The sequence below is a fragment of the Gossypium hirsutum genome, chromosome D05 (genome assembly GCF_007990345.1).
Source record: "Gossypium hirsutum isolate 1008001.06 chromosome D05, Gossypium_hirsutum_v2.1, whole genome shotgun sequence".
NCBI classification, from domain to species: domain Eukaryota; kingdom Viridiplantae; phylum Streptophyta; class Magnoliopsida; order Malvales; family Malvaceae; genus Gossypium; species Gossypium hirsutum.
The window spans coordinates 29,834,661-29,853,954 of record NC_053441.1 but is presented as its reverse complement, the minus strand read 5'-3'; the positions used below and the strand labels follow the sequence as shown (position 1 = coordinate 29,853,954).

Here is a 19,294-nt window from a genome sequence, read left to right as displayed (position 1 = left end):
CAGGCGCTATACTCTCAACATCATCAGCTATGGCTTGATCGGGATCCATTACTATACGATAGCACATTTTTAGATGTTAGAAGTCATCACGTTATCTCAATATAAAATATGGCATGTATAACTAGACTCATACAAGCTACGTTAGTCCGAGAATCGACTAAACCGTAGCTCTGATACCAATAAAATGTAACACCCCGACCCGCGTCCGTCGCCGAATTTGAGTTACGAGGCATTAGTAAAAAAACACACATTCGAAAACACATAAAACCCAATTTAAACAAAATTATCATGAACAAACCATTTTTAAACCAAACTAATCACAAACATGGAAATTAAACCATTTTCACATGGCTATTTATATTTTATGATCCAAAACTAACCAAAAACATACTCAGGCCTATACATGCCATAAGATCGGGTTCAAATTTTAACACAATACCAAAAGAAGTCGATAGTGTGATAGACTATTCTGATGATCCCCGAGCTCGTAAAGCGTCTCTAAAATCTATAAAACAAATGGACAAAAACAATCAAAGTAAGCTTTTATAGCTTAGTAAGTTTATAGCATATCTAAAATACATATAAACGAACATATGTATAAACATTATGTGCTTATAATCAAGTTACATACGTAATCATTAATTGCATATACTAATTCCAAATATACTTATCATTTGCATTTCATCGAAAGCATATCTATGATCTTTCAAATACATAGGTCAAAATCATTTAACATATTCACCGGCACTTAGCCTGCTAGGCTTATAGACTGATTCAGATCACCGGCACTTAGCCTACTAGGTTTATAACCTGATTCAAATCACCGGCACTTAGCCTGCTAGGTTTATAACCTGATTCAGATCACCGGCACTAGCTTGCTAGGTTTATAACTTGATTCAGATCACCGGCACTAGCCTGCTAGGTTTATAACCTGATTCAGATCACCGGCACTTAGCCTGCTAGACATAAAGTCTGAAATAATTCCCCAACATTACATCTGATAGGCATCAAGCCTGAATACCACAGATATGAAATTGGTCTTTCACAAAAATCTTTATAAGAAAATCTAGATATTCTTTATATCACACATAAATCTTTTCAATAATCGTATCTCAGCAAGAATTGAATTATATTCCAATCTTCGTAGCAAACATACATTCGAATAACATCTTTATAGTTCATATCATTAGATTTAGCTCATAGAACTCAATACCTGCATTCGGTTATTATATATATTTTCTTTTATATTATAAGCTTCAAATTATAAAACTTAAAGCAAACATTGGCTAACATACAAATAATTCATGTAATTAATTTCAACCTGTCAAATTCAATACATATATTCGGCTAACATATATGTAATCCATTAAATTTCATCCAACTTACAAAATTCAGCATATATATATTCGGCTAAATATATATATAGAATTTATGCAATTTATTTTAACTTATAAAAGTCAAATATACATTAACTAACACATATATATACAATTCATACATTTTATTTTAACTCATATACTTACACTTATACGAAATAACTATATATGTATATTATTACCTATTCGGTATTTCCATATATATAAATATACTTAACATTTAAACCTTGAAATATGTTCAGAACTTATTCGAAAATATACATATATATTCTTCAATTCACACAGAGACATTCATTCAAAATTATTAAAGTATATACAATATATACCCTTAATCAAACTCAAAGATTTTACTTAATTATACATATACATATTCGAATTTTTTTTTGCAATTATAGCCCTCATATCATCAAATATTTCCAAATTAAGTTTCAAACATATAGCTATACTTATATATAATTATATCCATCTATGCACCATTCTTAACTACATTTAATTCCCAAAGCTTAATTAGACTTATATTCATATAGCCGAATATAAGTGTACACATATAAGCCATCCATATATCAACTTAATTAATCAAAGTATATTATATTTATTTTTTTTATACCTTAACATAAAAATACAGTAGATATTCATGCACAAAAATATATATATATATTGAATTATTAACATTAAATAGCTAGCCGACTTACCTCGGATATTAACGGACACGATCGACTATTCAATTACTTTCGTTTTCCCCCGATCCAATTCTTTTTCTTCGTTTCTTGATCTAAACATAATCAAATTTAACCTTTTTATTCATCAAAACATTCAATTAAGTCCAAAAATACATAAATGGGAAAATTACCATTTTACCCCTAACATTTTGCACTTTTTGCAATTTAGTCCTTTTTGCACAAAACACAAAATACACAAAATTTGCCCACACTAAGCTAGGGCCAAATATTCCTTGTCTTCATACAAATCCACACATTTCATTTATTTCACATTTTAATCCCTAAAAAAATTCATTTTCACAATTTAGCTCTAATTTCTCAAATTCACTAAAAATTCAAAAACAAAACATGTTAATCTATCACATTTCTTTCATTTTTCATCATCAACTATCACAATGTTCAAGCATTAATCAATGGCACATTTCAAAATCATCAACAATTCACAAAATTAAGACGTGGGTTTTGAAGTATTCAAAGCAATGATCTCAAAAACGTAAAAATTATCAAAAACTGAGCTAAAACGAACCTTAAATCAAGCTCAAGTATGGCCGAACCTATGCTTGTGTTTTTCTCTTCTTTCTTTTCTCTTGTTTCGGATAAACAAGATGATAACAATTCCATTTTTCTTTGTTTTAATTAGTATATATTAGTATTTTCTTTATTTACCTTATTTTCCTTATTAACCTTTAATAAATAATTTATATTTCATATAACATAAGGACATAGTTGTCCATAGCCACCCTGTAACATTTAAATGGTTTAATTTTCATTTAAGACCCCCATTTTTAAAAGACAACAACAATTAGGTATTTTTAGATTTAACCCCTAAATTTTCATTTTACGCAATTAAACCCTTTTTATCGAATTGAACATTCAAACAATTAAATTTCCACACAAAATTTTCACACCTATAACTTAACATATAATAGACACTAAAAATAATATTAAAATATTTTTCTAACTCGGATTTGTAGTCCCGAAACCACTATTCCGATTAGGGTCAAAACCGGGTTGTTACATACTGAATGTTATTTATAAAGCTAAACTTAAATTTTAATTCCTATATAACTTTAATATTAATTAAGTGATAATGAACATGCTTAGAATTTTATTCAAGTAATAACTCAATCTTACATCAATAAAATTAGCACAATTTTTTTTATATCAAATGTCTTTTAACTAATAATTGTAATTTAAATAATAATAATGTTATGAATATCTTATTAAGTGGATGTCTATCAAGATCGAGATAAATTTGGATATACTTTAAATTATAATAGTCATTAGACGTAGATCTGTACTTCATTTATACTTCTTATGCCTATAAATATAGACTTTGGATATGTTTTGTAAATATTTCGATTGATCTATAAAAATACGTTCTCTCTTTGCTCTCTCATTCTTTTTGTTCTTTATTCTCTGTCTTTTATTTTATACCATGTTATCAACACAATTTTCTTTTAATTGTTTTTCTCCATAAGTCACAAAATTATCTCAAATTTTGCTATTGTCTATTGCCTCATAGAGTTGCTGCTATTTCAATTGAGGCCTGCGCACTATGGGTAATCATTAGAGCATTTAACCACTCAGCTAGGGTGACAACAATTATATTAAAGAATTTCATGTATATTTAACTATGGCTTATTTATTATATCATGTTTATTATAACTGGAGACTGATCATGACAACATGAATAGATAGATTTTGATTTGAAATCCATGCATGTTTGCAATGGTGATTATGAAATAAAGAATCTATTTAGACATTTATAAGTTCGTCCTAGTAAATTTATTGCATTCCCCGAAGTGAACGCAAAAGAAAATATAAACCAATATTATTCTAATATTTGGTAGTACAAAATTAGTCGAAAGCTTTAGAAGAGCTAATATATTAATATCTTGTGATGGTTAATCCATTGGTTTTAAAAGATATTCATAATGGATCTCATATTGAGATTGTGAATGAGGAAAAGATTATATTGTATATGAATCAAAAGAGGATTGGGTTACTGATTGTGACTATCTTTGTATTCTTCTTTGGTCATCATCCCCATTAAGGAATTGAAAGCAAAATATTTGACTATGAAAGAAAATATGAACAATATAGAATATAGTATTTCTATCTAAAGCTCATTATGATTAGATGCACCTGGAGTTCCAAGTTTTTTAAAAAAACTATGAGTATAACTCTACAGTATTCAGAATAAGTTCTCAATTAAAAATATGTGGAAAAATATTATTGATGAGCACTTGCAAGAGAGAAAACTTATGTATGAAAAGTCATTGGTTATATACCTATTATACACCTGGAAAATAGTGATTTAGACCTCACATTAATTTAGATATTTTCAGTAGTAAATGTTACAATAGTACTTATACGTAGATACAAAGTAAAAGAAATGACAATAATATTATCAATTTGTCACAATTTGTATTGACATTATTAGTACAATTGAAATGCATGTTAAAGTAAACCAGAAGTTTACTAATACAAATGTATTTACTACTTAGCATGACCAATTAGACCATCCTGGATCATATATGATGCGAAAATTAATCGAGAATTCATATGGACATTCATTAAAGAACTATAAGATTCTTTAATTTAAAGAATTCTCATTTGTTGCTTGTTCTTAATGAAAATTAATTCTTAGAAACTCACTAGCTAAAATTAAGATTTAATGTCTTACATTTCTGAAATGAATATGAGTTCATTCATCCACCATGTGAATGATTTTGATATTATATGATTTTGGTAGATGCATCTACAAAATAATCACATATGTCTTATCAACTTGTAACTTGTCGTTTGCAAGATTGATTGTTTAAATAATTAATTTCAGATCATGCAATTAAGACAATTCATCTTGCTAATACAGACGAGTTTATATCTCAATCTTTTATTAATTGAGTTTGAATTCTTTTTTTGTAAAAGTTTGTTATTTATGCGCATGATGGTTTAGAGAAATTATTGATTGAATGCCTCTGATTAATGTCTAAACCATTACTTATTAGAACTAAACTTTCTATTTCAACATGAGATTATGTCGACTTACGTGTTGTACACATTAAGCCAATAAGTTATAAATAATCCTCATTACAATTGGTTTTTGATCAAGAGCTAAATGTTTCTCATCTTTGAATTTTTGTATGCGCGTATATGTTCCAATTGCTCCACCACAACACATAAAGATGAGTGAATCTTCAAAGAAAGTTGGGAATATATATTAATTATAAGTCTCTTTTTATTATGTTTTGAATGTTTTGTAGATTCAATTATGACATGATTTGTAATTACTATTCTGATTTGATAGTTTTCCCGACATTAAGGGGAGAGAAATAATAACTTGTAATGAGTTAGGAGGGAGAGTAATTTGAACCAAAAGTTCAACAATGATAACTCATTACAAGTTCCAAATATGAAAATTATCATAAAAATAATAATAAATCTAGATGGTCATATAGTGAAGGCGGGTGCTCCAAAAGAGACCCAAGACATAACTAATAAGTAAAACTTCAGAAGAGATTCAGGTACCTGAAACTGAAGATTAAAATAGTGAAAATAAGACAACTCGATAAGTTATTCAATTTGAGAAAATGTTAAACCGATAATAAAAGTGGTCGATAAGGGTTTTGCATGCAATATTATTATTATTAAAATAATAAAATAAAATGAGGATCTTAAATAAATATATTGAGAAATATAGATATGGAATAAATTGGTCAAAATAGAAAGATGCAATTTAATATAGATAAGTACAATTAAATTTTTGGAGTTTTTGAACCAATAGTCCAAATATCTAAAGGTATAGAGCCGGTGAGAGTGCAAATGAAATATTTTTACAAAAGCGGAATAAAAATATGAAGTTTTTCGCTAAATCTTGAGATTGATTATGAAAAGATATAATATTTTTTTTGGTAGATGTAATAACCTTTAGATATATTATTAAATTGACAGTTCATAGAAGATTTAACTTGTGTCTAATGGTTGTTGTTACAACCTTTTATGAATCACTATATAGTAAAGTTTATATTAAAATCTTTGAAGGATTTAGAATGCCAGAAGCATATTGAAATTGTCGGGAAATTATTCATTTATATGAATTGAAATAACTGAAGATATATGGTAAATTTGACTTAGCTAATACTAGTTGAGAGAGGATTATAAAATGATCCAAAACACCTATTTGTATTTTTATAGAGGACCGTCATAATTAAAGTTTGTTATGATTATTGTTGAAACTTCTGAAGAAATCAAGATATATTTCCCCTAAATTTTCCCTCACTCATGACTTTCAAAGGAATGGTGATATAAATGCTTAGCAAATACATTCAAATAGTCATTTGAAAAACTAGAATTTAAGATTGAATACGTAAAATATGAGAACATATGTGATGTTTTCATGAGGGGGAATAAATACGCGTTGTACTCTTTTTCCGTTAACCGAGGTTTTGTTTTCCTGGTAAGGTTTTTAATGATGCAACATACTATACATACTATATATATGTATACTCTTTTTCCTTCACTAGGAATTTTTTTCCCACAAAGTTTTTATTTTAGTAAGATTTTAATGAGATATGTTATCTACAATGGACATCTAAGGGGAGTGTTATGAATATCTTATTAAGTAGATGTCTGTCAAGATTAAGATAAGTTTTGATGTACTTTAAATTCTAATAGTCATTAGAAGTAGATCTCTAATTCATTTATACTTCTTATGCCTATAAATATAGACTTTGGAGAAGCTTTGTAAATATTCCGATTGATCAATAAAAATACGCTCTCTCTCTTTTGCTATTTTATTTTCTTTGTTCTTTACTTTCTGTCTTTTTATTTTATAACAAATAAAATTATTATAATTTTTTCATGTATATTATACTTAGAGTTAACTCCATTTTAAAATTAACAACTTTTTTTTACAAATAGTTGTAAATTAAATTATAAATATTTTTTTGAACATTAATCTCATTGTAGGTTCTTATAATATTTGCTCATTTTGATACAATTCCTAGAATTACCCATAGTCCCTCCTCAACCCTTAAATAAAAGGATAATGCGCTTCATTTCACTCAAACCCATATCCTCCTGCACTGGCAACAATGTCAATATTAATCGAACTAATACTCAACCGGCTAAATTATAAATATTTTTAAATATGTGATTATCACAACTTCTACTAAATTATAATTATTTTTAAATGTATAATTATTAATAATATGATGAAAAATAAAGAATGTCAGTTCAAAAGTTTTTCCAAACTCGTGCTTATATACATATTATACTAGTTTTCTTATCTGTGATGCACAAGTTTGATTGTATGTATCAATTAAATTATTTTACAATTTTGTATAAATTTAATTTTATTATTGATATTATAAATAAATTTAATTCATTTTATTGTAAGTAAAATTCTAAAAAAATATATTAGTACTAAAAAATCTTTCTCTAATTAAAAAATTTTATATACGTTTTACAATAAAAACATCACGTTGATGTGAAGTAGACCTGTCCATGGGCCGGGCGGCCCGGCTCGGCCCGACGGCCCGCAATATGGGAGGGTTTGGGTAAAAATATAGGCCCGAAATATTGGCTTGGGCAAAATTTTAGGCCCGTTTAAAAAATGGGCCGAGCCTCGGGCAAGATTTTTTTGGCCCGGGCCCGGCCCGGCCCGAAAATATTAAATATATATATATATTTTTATTTTTAAAATATAATAGTTTTTTATTTTTAAAATATAATAGTTTTTTATTTTAAGTTTATTTACTTTCATTTCCTTGACTAGTGTTACAAAATAATAATAATAAAACATCAAGTTTGTTTTACTAATCAAATGTTAGATTTTGTTACAACAATTAATACAATTAATACAATTAATAATTTGATAAATTTACTAATCAAATGTTAGATTTTATTACAACAATTAATACAATTAATACAATTAATAATTTGATAAATTTACTAATCAAATGTTAGATTTTATTACAACAATTAATACAATTAATACAATTAATAATTTGATAAATTTACTAATCAAATGTTAGATTTTATTACAACAATTAATACAATTAACAAATAATAATTTGATAATTTTACTAACAATTAATTTTAATAACAATTAGTTTTAATTTTATTTAAAAAATAATTTTAATTTTATTTAAAAACGGGTCGGGCCGGGTTGGGCTGGGCCTGGGCAAAATCTCAGGCCCATATTTTGGGCCGGGCTCGGGCCTAGTAAACGGGCTAAAAATTTTTTGTGGGCCGGGCCGGGCCGGTCTAATGTGAAGTTAGTTAATTATATAATTAGGATATATATGTGTTAGAGTTATATGACTCAAATTCTAAGAGATTGATTGCAAGTTAAGTTAAATAATAAATATTTTCTTTTTAGAAGATTTAGTATTTATTAGTATAATATATTTAATATTTATTAGTATAATTTATTTGACCTATGAATTTAGCCTATAAATAGACTCTTTTATAACTTTAGAATATCCACCCATTAAATATTAGAACTCATAATACTTTTGAAGAATTTTGTGTTTACGTTTTGAGGGTTCTTTGTTTTTTCGGGTTTCAAAGTTTAGTTTTTATCTCCATCTTTTGTACTCTTCATTCTTTTGTCATTATAGTAAAATTATCTTTGCCCGTGATTTTTAATCCTCTTTGAAGAGGTTTTTCTATGTTAAATTTGTGTGTTCAATTTCTTAATTTCTTACCCTATTTTTTATTTGTTTGTTGTTCAATCGGGTCGATTCCCGTATTGATAAAATTTTAATATATATAAAATAGATAATAAATAAATATTTAGGTTAAATAAAATGGATAAAACTTTATAATAATTTTATAAAACAATAATAGACAAAATTATGAAATAATTAGTTAATTGTTGTAATAGAAAGTAAATTACCAAAAGGAAAAAGAGGAATACAAAATGTTAGTGTTTAGGCCTATGGGGTCTTTATGGGAAATAAAATATGTACTTAAAAATAAATTTTATCAAAAAAATCCGTCGTTTAAAGGCTCTCATCAAACTGTAAAATCAATCCTTCTTACATATTCAATTATTGCATACTTGTCACTTTCTTTTTTGCTCCTTTGAGACAAAGTTTTACCTTGTAAGAACCTGTGCAAATTAATATATATTTTTTGAAATATAAGATATACAATATTGCAAATTAATAATGTAAATTATGGGAAACTTTAATTATTTTTATAAAAAAATTATGTCACATTTACCTTTAAATAAATTATTCAAATAATGGGATAGTTTTAATATTTTTATAAATTTAAAAATATTATGTAAAAAAGTTTTAATATTTAAGTAGATTGTTTTGATTATTCAAATTTATTTTTAACTTAATTTTATTTAAGATAATATAAATATATAAAAATATTTTTAAATTTATTTAAAATTTATGGTAAAGTCTAATGAATAGATAAATTTTTTAAAATATTGTTTTGATTATGTATTTTTGACAACATAATAATTTGTAGTTTATAGAAGAACTGATCTTGGCTGAGTCGGGCCATCTATCCAGACCCGAAGGTCAGCTTGAAAAATAAGAGAGTTTAAATAAAAATATAGGCCCGAAAAATGAACTTGAACAAAAAAAATAAGGTCTGTTTAGAAAATGGGTCGAGCCTTAGGTAATACTTTTTTGGCCCGGGCCTGGCCCAGCCCGAATTTGAAAAAAAAATTGTTACTGTTTGTTGTTGTTTATTGATGTTTTGTTACTGTTATGTTGTTGTTTTGCTACCATTTCGCTATTATATTATTATTCTTTTGTTGTTAATGTTTGGATATTGTATAATTCTTATTTTATTGTTAATTTTGCTACTATTTTAAATGCATTTTGCTTATTAAGTTGCAACTATGTTTGTGTTATTTAAGTATAAAGACTTTTTTATAAAGACTTTTTTATATGTATTTTCAATTTGTTGTGAAATATTTATTTTAATGTTTTTAGTCTATTTTAATTATTATTTTTAAATTTTTATATAAAAAATAATCTAAAAAAATAATACGGGTGAGCTGGGCTTGAGTTTAGCATTTTTATTCGGGTCGAGTTTGGACAAAATTTTAGGCCCATTTCTCGGGTAGGGCTGAAGCTTGATTTTTTTTTGCACTGGCCTGAACCCAATTCGGCCCAGCCCATGATCAACCCTGGTTTATAGCATGTTCGTGTATTTTTTATAAGATAATAATTACATAAGGATAACATGTTTAGATAACCATTATAATTAGTTTGTCTCACCGAATTGAGTGTAATTGGACACTTTCCAATTCTTAGAGAGAATAGTGAGAATTGAAGTAATTGTATAGGTAATTACACCAATATCCAATTTAAAAAATATTTTTATAAATATTATATTATAAACATGAACACGTATGAGCGTTTGAGATAATTATGATAAAAAATTTCTTATATTCTAAATTCTAAAAATATATATTATAGAAATAATTAGTGTATATTGCTCAAAAATAAAATCTATGTATTTTATAAAGTTATAACAAAAATTATATTATTTAAATCTTAAAAAAATTCTAAAGTTATAGCAAAAATTTATTATAAAAATAATTTACATGCTATAAAAATGTTATAATATATTTATTTATAAAAATTTATGATTAGGAAGTATGATCAGGAAGTATTTATAAAAAAAATTTATGTGTCTGTACTATATATTATAAAAATAATATATTTATTCATAAAAAATATTATAGTTTTTATATCATAACTTATTTAAAAAAATATATATTTTAAAATTAAAGCAAAAAATTATATTATTCATAAAAAGTTACGAAAGTTTTTAGATGGTTTATAAAGCTTTGTTTATAAATGTCATATGTCATAAAATTTATATTATTTTTTTACTTAATTTACGTATTATAAGAAGGGATATAACATGGCATAAGTTTTTCTTCAAATTAAGTTTATATAAATTTTTATAATTAAAGATATAGATTATTTGGACTATGAACCTAAATGTTACAAGGTCGATATTAATTATGTAAATCCAAAATGTTTTCTTTCACCATATCATGGGGTATGATACCATTTGAGATAATGGTGCCAAACGCAAGCACCATAGACAACTCACGAACTCTTTAACTTGAGACATTTAAGGTTTCAAAATGTGGTTGAAAAAACATTTGTTGTTTTAAAAAATTTTTCCCATATTAACAACATCACCTTAGTATTACATAAAAAAATAAAGTTGGATCATACTAAAATATTACATATTTCATAACTTCGAACATAAGTGTAGTTGGAAGAAATATATATCGATAATTTTAATGAAGCAGATTCAAATCCAGATGATGATGAACTTGATCAATGACCAACGAATGATTGATAATGAGTATATGTTAAATATTAAAAAGAGAATAACTCGACAAATATGTACTAGAGCAATTAGATAAAATTACATATAATGTTTATTTTTATTATTATTAGTAATTGTCTTATCAACTACTTTTTAGATTAACATAATACATATGATGATTTAGTTTTAACTTTTGTTACATAAAATATTTTTATCATACTAATAATTTTAAAAAAATATAAATTATCTAATTGTGTAATTATATTTTGTACTGCCAAACATGACCTAAAGAATATGGTTGTAATCACATCCTATCAGCCAAACACATTTAAGGAATTACAATTTATTTGTAATTACAAAAGAAAATAATTATTATCCTAATAATTATACTTTCATTTAATTAATTTGTGTTATCCAAACCGACTCTAAAGAAAATTAAAGGGTTTAGTAAAATTTTTAAATTCTATAAGTAATGTTAAGGGGTTAACAAGTGTTGGTATAGTAAAATATAAAAAATAAAAATTTTATACTTTTTTTTAAAATTATTTTATATTAATATATTTTAATATATTAGTAGTTACGTAATTATAATTTTCTTTTTTTTTTACTTATTCAATTATGAAAAATTATAAAATTATTGCAAAATATTTATATTAATTTAATTTAAATTTTAATAAATTTCCTTTATTAAAACTTTATATACAGGCATATTATTATTTTAATTAAATAATTGCTTGGAAATTTATTTATAGAGGTTATATAAATAATAAATAAATTATTTGTTGAGTTGATTGAATGGGATAGGATGTGGTTGAAAATCCAATTTTCTTTTTAGTGACCGAATAGAGGAAAACAAAAATTATTGTCGGGCAGGGCAAATGGCTTGGCAAATTCAGTGCACTGCTTCACCACCACCACTCCCTTCTTTTTCCCCTTTTACTCTAAAATCTACCTCTTCCATTTCTCTTCCTCTCCCTCTCCCTCTCACTCGCTCTTCCCGCTTCCGCTCTACTCACGCGCCGTCTCCTAGGCCCATCGCCGCTTCCTTCTCCGCCGTTGAATCTACCACCTCCACCGACGGTCTTGGCAACTCCAAGACGCCTCTTCTCGAAGTCAAAGGTTTAACTGCCGTGATTTCTGAAACCAAGCAGGAAATCCTCAAAGGCGTGGACCTCGTCGTTCACCATGGAGAGGTCAATTAGAAGATATATATATTTCTGTTACTTTAATTTGCATGAATGAATTTTGTTACATTAGACTCTGTTTTCTTTTTCCAATTATATTTTGTTTGTTTAATTTTTATTAGATTCATGCTATAATGGGAAAGAATGGCTCTGGGAAGAGTACGTTTTCTAAGGTTAGTATTCTTTCACATGTATTTAAATTTAAATTATTATTTATTTTTTTATAAAGGAGTTTATAGATTGTGAATAGGCTAAGGGATGAGATGACTGTATAAATCAACCGAATTAAATCCCAGGTTGGTTATAGTAATCTTTTTCCTTTATCTTGAATGGGGGTGTAAAGGAGACTTGTGCAAGCTAGTTACTTCGATTTGGCTTCAAATACCTCAAATTGAGCTCAGTCATTATCGAGTTCAGCTCGAAATATCGAGCTAGTTTAACTTAAATATCCTAATATTTGACTTGAATAGCTCAGGAGCCATGGGGCTAATCAAGCCTTTTTATTTTTAATTAGTATTGAAAAAATAATAATGTGAGCTTGAGCATAAATAATCAGATTGAAGTAGAGCATGAGAATCGAGTAATCAAGCATAACTAACTGAGCTTGAGTAATTCGATCTTTATCCTAGATAGAGCTTGAGCTCTAAAAGTGAAACTTGATTGAGCTCAAGCTAAGCTTCGAGCCTTGAATTTCAAGTCTAGCTTGAGCCAAGCTTTTTGCTTTGAATTTCAAGTCATGCTCAAGCGCTAGATTCTCACAACTTGATCTCAACTCAACTCGATTACACCCCTAATCTTGAATAATAGTCCTAGTAATATTTGTTTAATCATACAGATATTTGAATTTGTTGAACTAGTTAGGTGAAATCATACTGGTTTATGAATTATTTTTTGGAAGGTCTTGATCTAATTTATGTATTATAGGTTCTTGTCGGTCATCCAGATTATGAGGTGACTGGAGGAGATGTTGTTTTCAAGGGAGAGAATTTGCTTGACATGGAACCGGAGGAAAGATCTCTTGCTGGACTTTTTATGAGTTTCCAGTCCCCGGTTGAGATCCCGGGTGTGAACAATATCGACTTTTTGCACATGGCATATAATGCTCGAAGGAAAAAACTTGGTGAGCCCGAGCTTGGTCCACTTGAGGTATATGAACTGCCTTCCCCGTCTTTTTAGGAAAGAACTTTCTAGTGCATTGTTGAGATGTTCTTGTTCTCCCTGTTTAATCAATAACAATGAAAAGATCAAAAGTTGCCATAGTCGGTTATTCTTCAAATATGTAAACTGATAAATATACGGAAAACATAATAGTCATGCTAAGTTTCTTATTGATTATAATACTTCTGTCATTTTACTCTTGCAGTTCTATGCTTACATATATCCTAAACTCGATCTTGTGAACATGAAGACTGATTTCCTTAACCGAAATGTCAATGAAGGATTCAGTGGAGGTGAAAGGAAGCGCAATGAGATTTTGCAGCTTGCGGTAATATGATATAATGTCTTCTGTAATTCATTGTGGAATTGTTTTGTCCTCATTTGATAGTTGCAATGGAAGATTTTTGTTTGAACTTAGAATTGCTGTTCATGGCTTACATGCTATTGCAGGAGCTATTACTATATGCTATTTTAATATTTCAGCTTTATTAATAATTATTAGATATGGATGGATGGCTAGGATTATAAGTTTTCTTTAGAGTTTTAATATAGGGCTAGGATTAAAGTCTGGAATCCTGGTATAAATTAGCTGTAAAATAGATTTACAGCCACCTTATTGTTTTCTTTTAATTAATAGACTTAAGAAATTAGAGGTTTTCAACCCTACAGTCCCCCCCCCCCAAGAGTTTAACTTCTATCTTACTCGTTTTCAGCCTTAGTTCTATTGAGTTGTTGCTGTTTTCTCCCTGAACCATACCATGTACTATGGATCTTTTCTTGCATGCCAAAAATATAGAATATTGGCCAGCTAGGTTTGGATGCCCTGGGATCAAATCTGAGCTGCTCCCTATGAGAGAGAGATAGTGAGTTATAGTTCTGAAATCTAGGGAATATGTACTTATAGGTTTGTTGGTTATTTAATGCATCGAAGCTAAGAAAATCAATTTTTTTTCTAATCTCTATATTTACTTATAGGTTCTTGGAGCAGACTTGGCTATACTCGATGAGATTGATTCTGGGCTAGATGTTGATGCCCTTCGAGATGTAGCGAAAGCAGTGAATGGTCTTTTGACTCCAACAAACTCAGTTTTGATGATAACTCATTATCGACGACTGTTGGAAGTTATAAAGCCGACATTCATCCATATTATGGTGAGTTGTTTAAAAATTCAAGGCAGTGATCTAGTGTATATTTTATGCCTGTTGATTGCCTTCTCCATTGAAACTAGTGAATGTGGCTTCTACTTGGGGGAAACTCTCACACTAAATAACATAGCTTGCTTTCCTGATAACATGTATGGTTCGTCTGTTTTTATATCCATTATTTTCTTAGAAAGATATCAAACTCTGACATAGGCCAATGACTAACATTATAGCAACCTGAGATTTTGTCTGAACTATAAACTATGTGAAGATTGGCCGACATTCATGATTTCAAGTGATCTGCAAGTTAACTTATGTTTCATGGTTCCACCTTTCTCTTCTGTTTCTAACTGCTATTTATGAAGTTACGCCTAATGGATGAGTCTATTTGGATTTGATTCCTAGATTTGGTAATGAGGATCATCTATGTATGCTTTAATTAGGCATTGGGAGCATTTTGAAACAGTATCGGACGTAATTTAGTTGGGAACTTGTTCTGCTTTGTTCTTCGCATGTTTTTTTCTATTTAGTCACCACTACTAACTTTTATATCCTTCTGATTTAATCTTAAATGGAATTAGTTGTGGTGCTATAAGAAAATATCTTTGCTCTGATTGGTTTGTGATCTAATGTGATATTTCCAGGAGAATGGAAGAATCATAAAGACAGGAGATAGCTCCTTAGCTAAAGTTCTCGAGGAGAAAGGCTATACTGCAATTTCTGCTGCATAGCATACAGTTCAGAATCGGTACACTTTCATAGTACTAAATGTTTGATTCTCATCAAACTCAATATACCGTTGTTAAAGCCATTTAGCTCTGTTTTTCAGCGTCTGCTCCACAGTGAATGACATTGCAAATTCAAGAGATGAGGTTTGACCATCATTTAAAGGGAGCATGGAGCTTCAGCCCTTAGGTATGAATAATGGCACCCTATACCGTTTTGGTTTTATAGTTAACCTGTCACTTTGGCATGTGAATCTTAGAGTTATTCTCCTCCATTTCTCACTTGGGGATTTGGGAATTAGGGTTTTTAGAAAGAATGAACTTTGTTTACTACATGATTATTGTTGATCATATCCATTTTCAATGCCTTACCAAGTCATCCATTTTTGAGCTGATGAAAGTCAGATATATGGAATAATAATTATAATCAGTTCAATTGAAGTTACAAGTACACTACCTGTTTTAGTTGTCTTAATCTGGAAATTTTGTTTTGAACCATAGACTCAGACTTGGATGTGAGTGTTGGATATAAGTACATATTTGATGCCGGTATGTTCAATTTTTTTATTTAAAAAAAAAATCTTTTTCATGTATTTGGAGAGTATTTGGAGGGTCATATATCTCCTCTACTTGTATCTGAAAATATTTTTGGCATGGCTGTGCTTCAAGAAAATGAAAAGTAGAAGCAACAATATATTGCTTTTAAATGTGATTATAAGGTGATGTTTGAGAATTTGGATTTCAGAATAAGAATTCAGATTTTAAAAATATAAGTTGTTTGAATCGATGATTATTTTTAAAATTCAATTAAATTATGAATTTGAAATATTCTGAAATTTGAAATTCATATTAAAAGATTGAAAATATTTTTATATTAGTATTTGTATGTTTTTATAATTAAAAATTAATAAATTAATTTTTATATTTTAAATAGTAATTCTGTTTAGGGTTAAAATATGTTTCAAGTCATTGTATTTTTCGTGCATTTGAAATTTAACCCTTTTATTTTTAGAAAATTAATCTTTCTATTTTTTAGATTTTAAATTTTATGTTAAATTATTAACATTGTTAATTTTTTTATTAAATTAAATTAAAAAAAATACTTAGTAGCATGCAACAGAAAAAAATTAATGTCGGATTAAATTTTTTGGGTTAAAATGTTGTGTGCATTTGTAAGCATTTATCGTTTTATAATGTTCAGGAAAAAGTTATTTTAATAATTTTTAAAAAACTAGCGTTAAGCCCTAAGCAGAAGCAAAACATTGGATTTTGTTACATATGATGCCTTTAGAATTAAAAGAAATTGGTATAGGTAAAGTATTTGAAGATCAATATTTAAGAGTTATATTTTAAAAGTTGTAATTTACTGCAAATAAGAAACAATATTTATTGTGGCTGGGACAGGTTATTATAAATAATAATGGAAACTAGATCTCAGTTGGGATGGGATGTCGGAATAGGTTTACTCATCGCCCAACAATTGATGTTTATAGAGATGTTAATTTTGTCATCTCCCAAAACAAAGCCAAACTCCTTCAACCTCTGTTCATGTATAATGTGTGAAAGATAAAAAAGATTCACTTTCAAACTATATCAAAAAATATATATATATGGTTGATAAAGCTGTTATTAAATAATTTATAGCGCACACATGCACAATCAAAAACTACCAATGCAGAATCTATTAAAATTTTAATGTTTCATGCACACCAAATTTGAGTATTATTATTTAGGGTATATTTTGACGCTACAGAGTAAAATAAGTCATTTGGACAGGTTGGGCTGCCGAAGAGGGGGCAAGAGTCATTAATGATTGTTTTTGCTGCTCAATCGGCCAACACAAATAACATGTTCAAAATAAATCAAATTAACTCAAATTGCCTCGGATCTTGCTAATAACCTTGTGGCTGTAATGTTTTGCCATCCATTGCGATTTTATCAACAAAAAGCTTATCCTTGTCGTTAAGGTTTAAGCCATAAGCACATTTAAAGACCTTACTTTTATGTTAGTTCTGTTAACATCATAGCTGCTATTCCTTGCAACAGTCACAAGACCAACCCGGGTTCGAACTATTCAAGAAAAAGGTGTGACGATTAATCCTAATAGTATTGGGTACCAAACAACATCTTTGTCGCTAGTTCAATTTACATTGTAACTTGGGGACTTGGTAGCTTCTATGTACACGAGGAAGCCGTACAAAGTAGCATTCCATAAGTGAATCGGGTTGTCATTAATATCTTGGAAGACTGATTCCGAGATTTCCAAATGTTGTAGCATCTATAAGATTGATACTATAGAAAGCTCCAAATTTGGGCAGCTTTTGGTCAATCTTCATCCACCAGCTTGCAAAGGATCCGAATCCCATGAAAGCCAGAGTGTAGTGGAAGGAGGAAGCCTTCCAAACGGCGCCTTGAGAAGAAGGGCAAAAGAAAAGGATATGTTGCAACCCGCTCTACGTCTCATATACTTCATGGATCTTCCATGGTGTTTTCACACAAGAGCCCATTGGTTGAGGATGATCGAAAGCACGAGATATGTCACTTCCATTCGAAGAGTGATGCCATATGAGTGTTACCTTTTTTATCAACACCTCCAATTGGAATCATGGATATTGCCTTCCGGTCATCCTCGTTAAACAAAGCTCAAAGTAGATCATGGCTTCATCTTCGGCAATCTGAAATTAGGGGTTTAATTAGGGCGAAGTCAAAAAAAATTTTTGAGGGGTTAGAATTAAATTATATATCTTTTATAATAGTAAAAAGGTAAATTTACTATTCTAATAGTCTATATCTTTATATTTTTTAAAAGATTAAATCAAGTTTTTATCATTTGGGAGACTAAATTGTAATTTTACTATTACTAATTCAAAAATTTATCAATTATAAAGAACTCGAATGAAAAATTTTTCATTTTAAGGGGACCGGAGCCCTTGCCAAACCCTACAATTAACATATTTTAAATATTTACATTATAGTATATTTAATTTTCCTTAGGATATAAATTATAATATATATATAAGCAACATATCGTGCACTTGAAATCTAGTTGTGCGGCTTTGGCTCTAAATTCAAAGCTTGAGTTTGACTAATATTTTAAATGAGTTTAATTTTTTTTGTTCGAATCATTTTAAATTTCAAGTGAGTAGCCTGACCTTTAAACATGCCTAATAATAAATATGATGTAATTTAGTTAAATATTTCATAGGTCAAAATGTATGGCAAATTATCTATTGTAAATAACATATACTTATATTTAAAAAAAATATAATGTATGTTATAAAATTAACATACATTATTTTTAAATAAAAACAACTTTTTAAACTTAAATCAAGTATAGGCATGTTTGGGAAGCCATAGAATAATTGAATTTGAGTGTAATTGTTTATAACAATTCGCGTAATTATCACAATTCTCATTTTCTCCTCAAGAATTGAAGATCGTAATTGAGGTGTTTCAATTACACTTAATTCAATGGAATCCACTAATTACAATGTTATCCAAACATGCCACAGTGTAAGTAATTACAAGCAGTTATACCCAAATTTAATTACTAGGCCTTTTTTCAAACACACCCTTAAAGTAAATTACACCACCGATCAATCAACTATGTGCAAATTATTGTTTTAGTCATCCGATTGTGAAAAGCTACAAAATGATCGCCA

At 28.4% G+C, this 19,294-nt stretch overlaps 1 protein-coding gene across 3 annotated transcripts; it reads left to right on the top strand.

Annotated features, from left to right (window-relative positions):
• The first annotated feature begins 12,196 nt into the window (after positions 1-12,196).
• Positions 12,197-16,073, top strand: LOC107944970 (ABC transporter I family member 6, chloroplastic). 3 transcript variants are annotated; one of them, XM_041094639.1, is made up of 7 exons: positions 12,197-12,615; positions 12,729-12,779; positions 13,531-13,752; positions 13,970-14,092; positions 14,740-14,916; positions 15,552-15,655; positions 15,737-16,073. In XM_041094639.1, exons 1-6 carry the CDS (start codon positions 12,301-12,303, stop codon positions 15,636-15,638), a joined length of 975 nt encoding a protein of 324 aa, XP_040950573.1. In that variant the 5' UTR covers positions 12,197-12,300; the 3' UTR covers positions 15,639-15,655; positions 15,737-16,073. The 3 variants fall into 3 exon arrangements, with proteins under 3 accessions (XP_040950573.1, XP_040950572.1, XP_040950571.1); XM_041094638.1 differs by having other exon boundaries at positions 12,213-12,615; positions 15,552-15,644; XM_041094637.1 differs by having other exon boundaries at positions 12,213-12,615; positions 15,724-16,073.
• Positions 16,074-19,294: the final 3,221 nt, after the last annotated feature.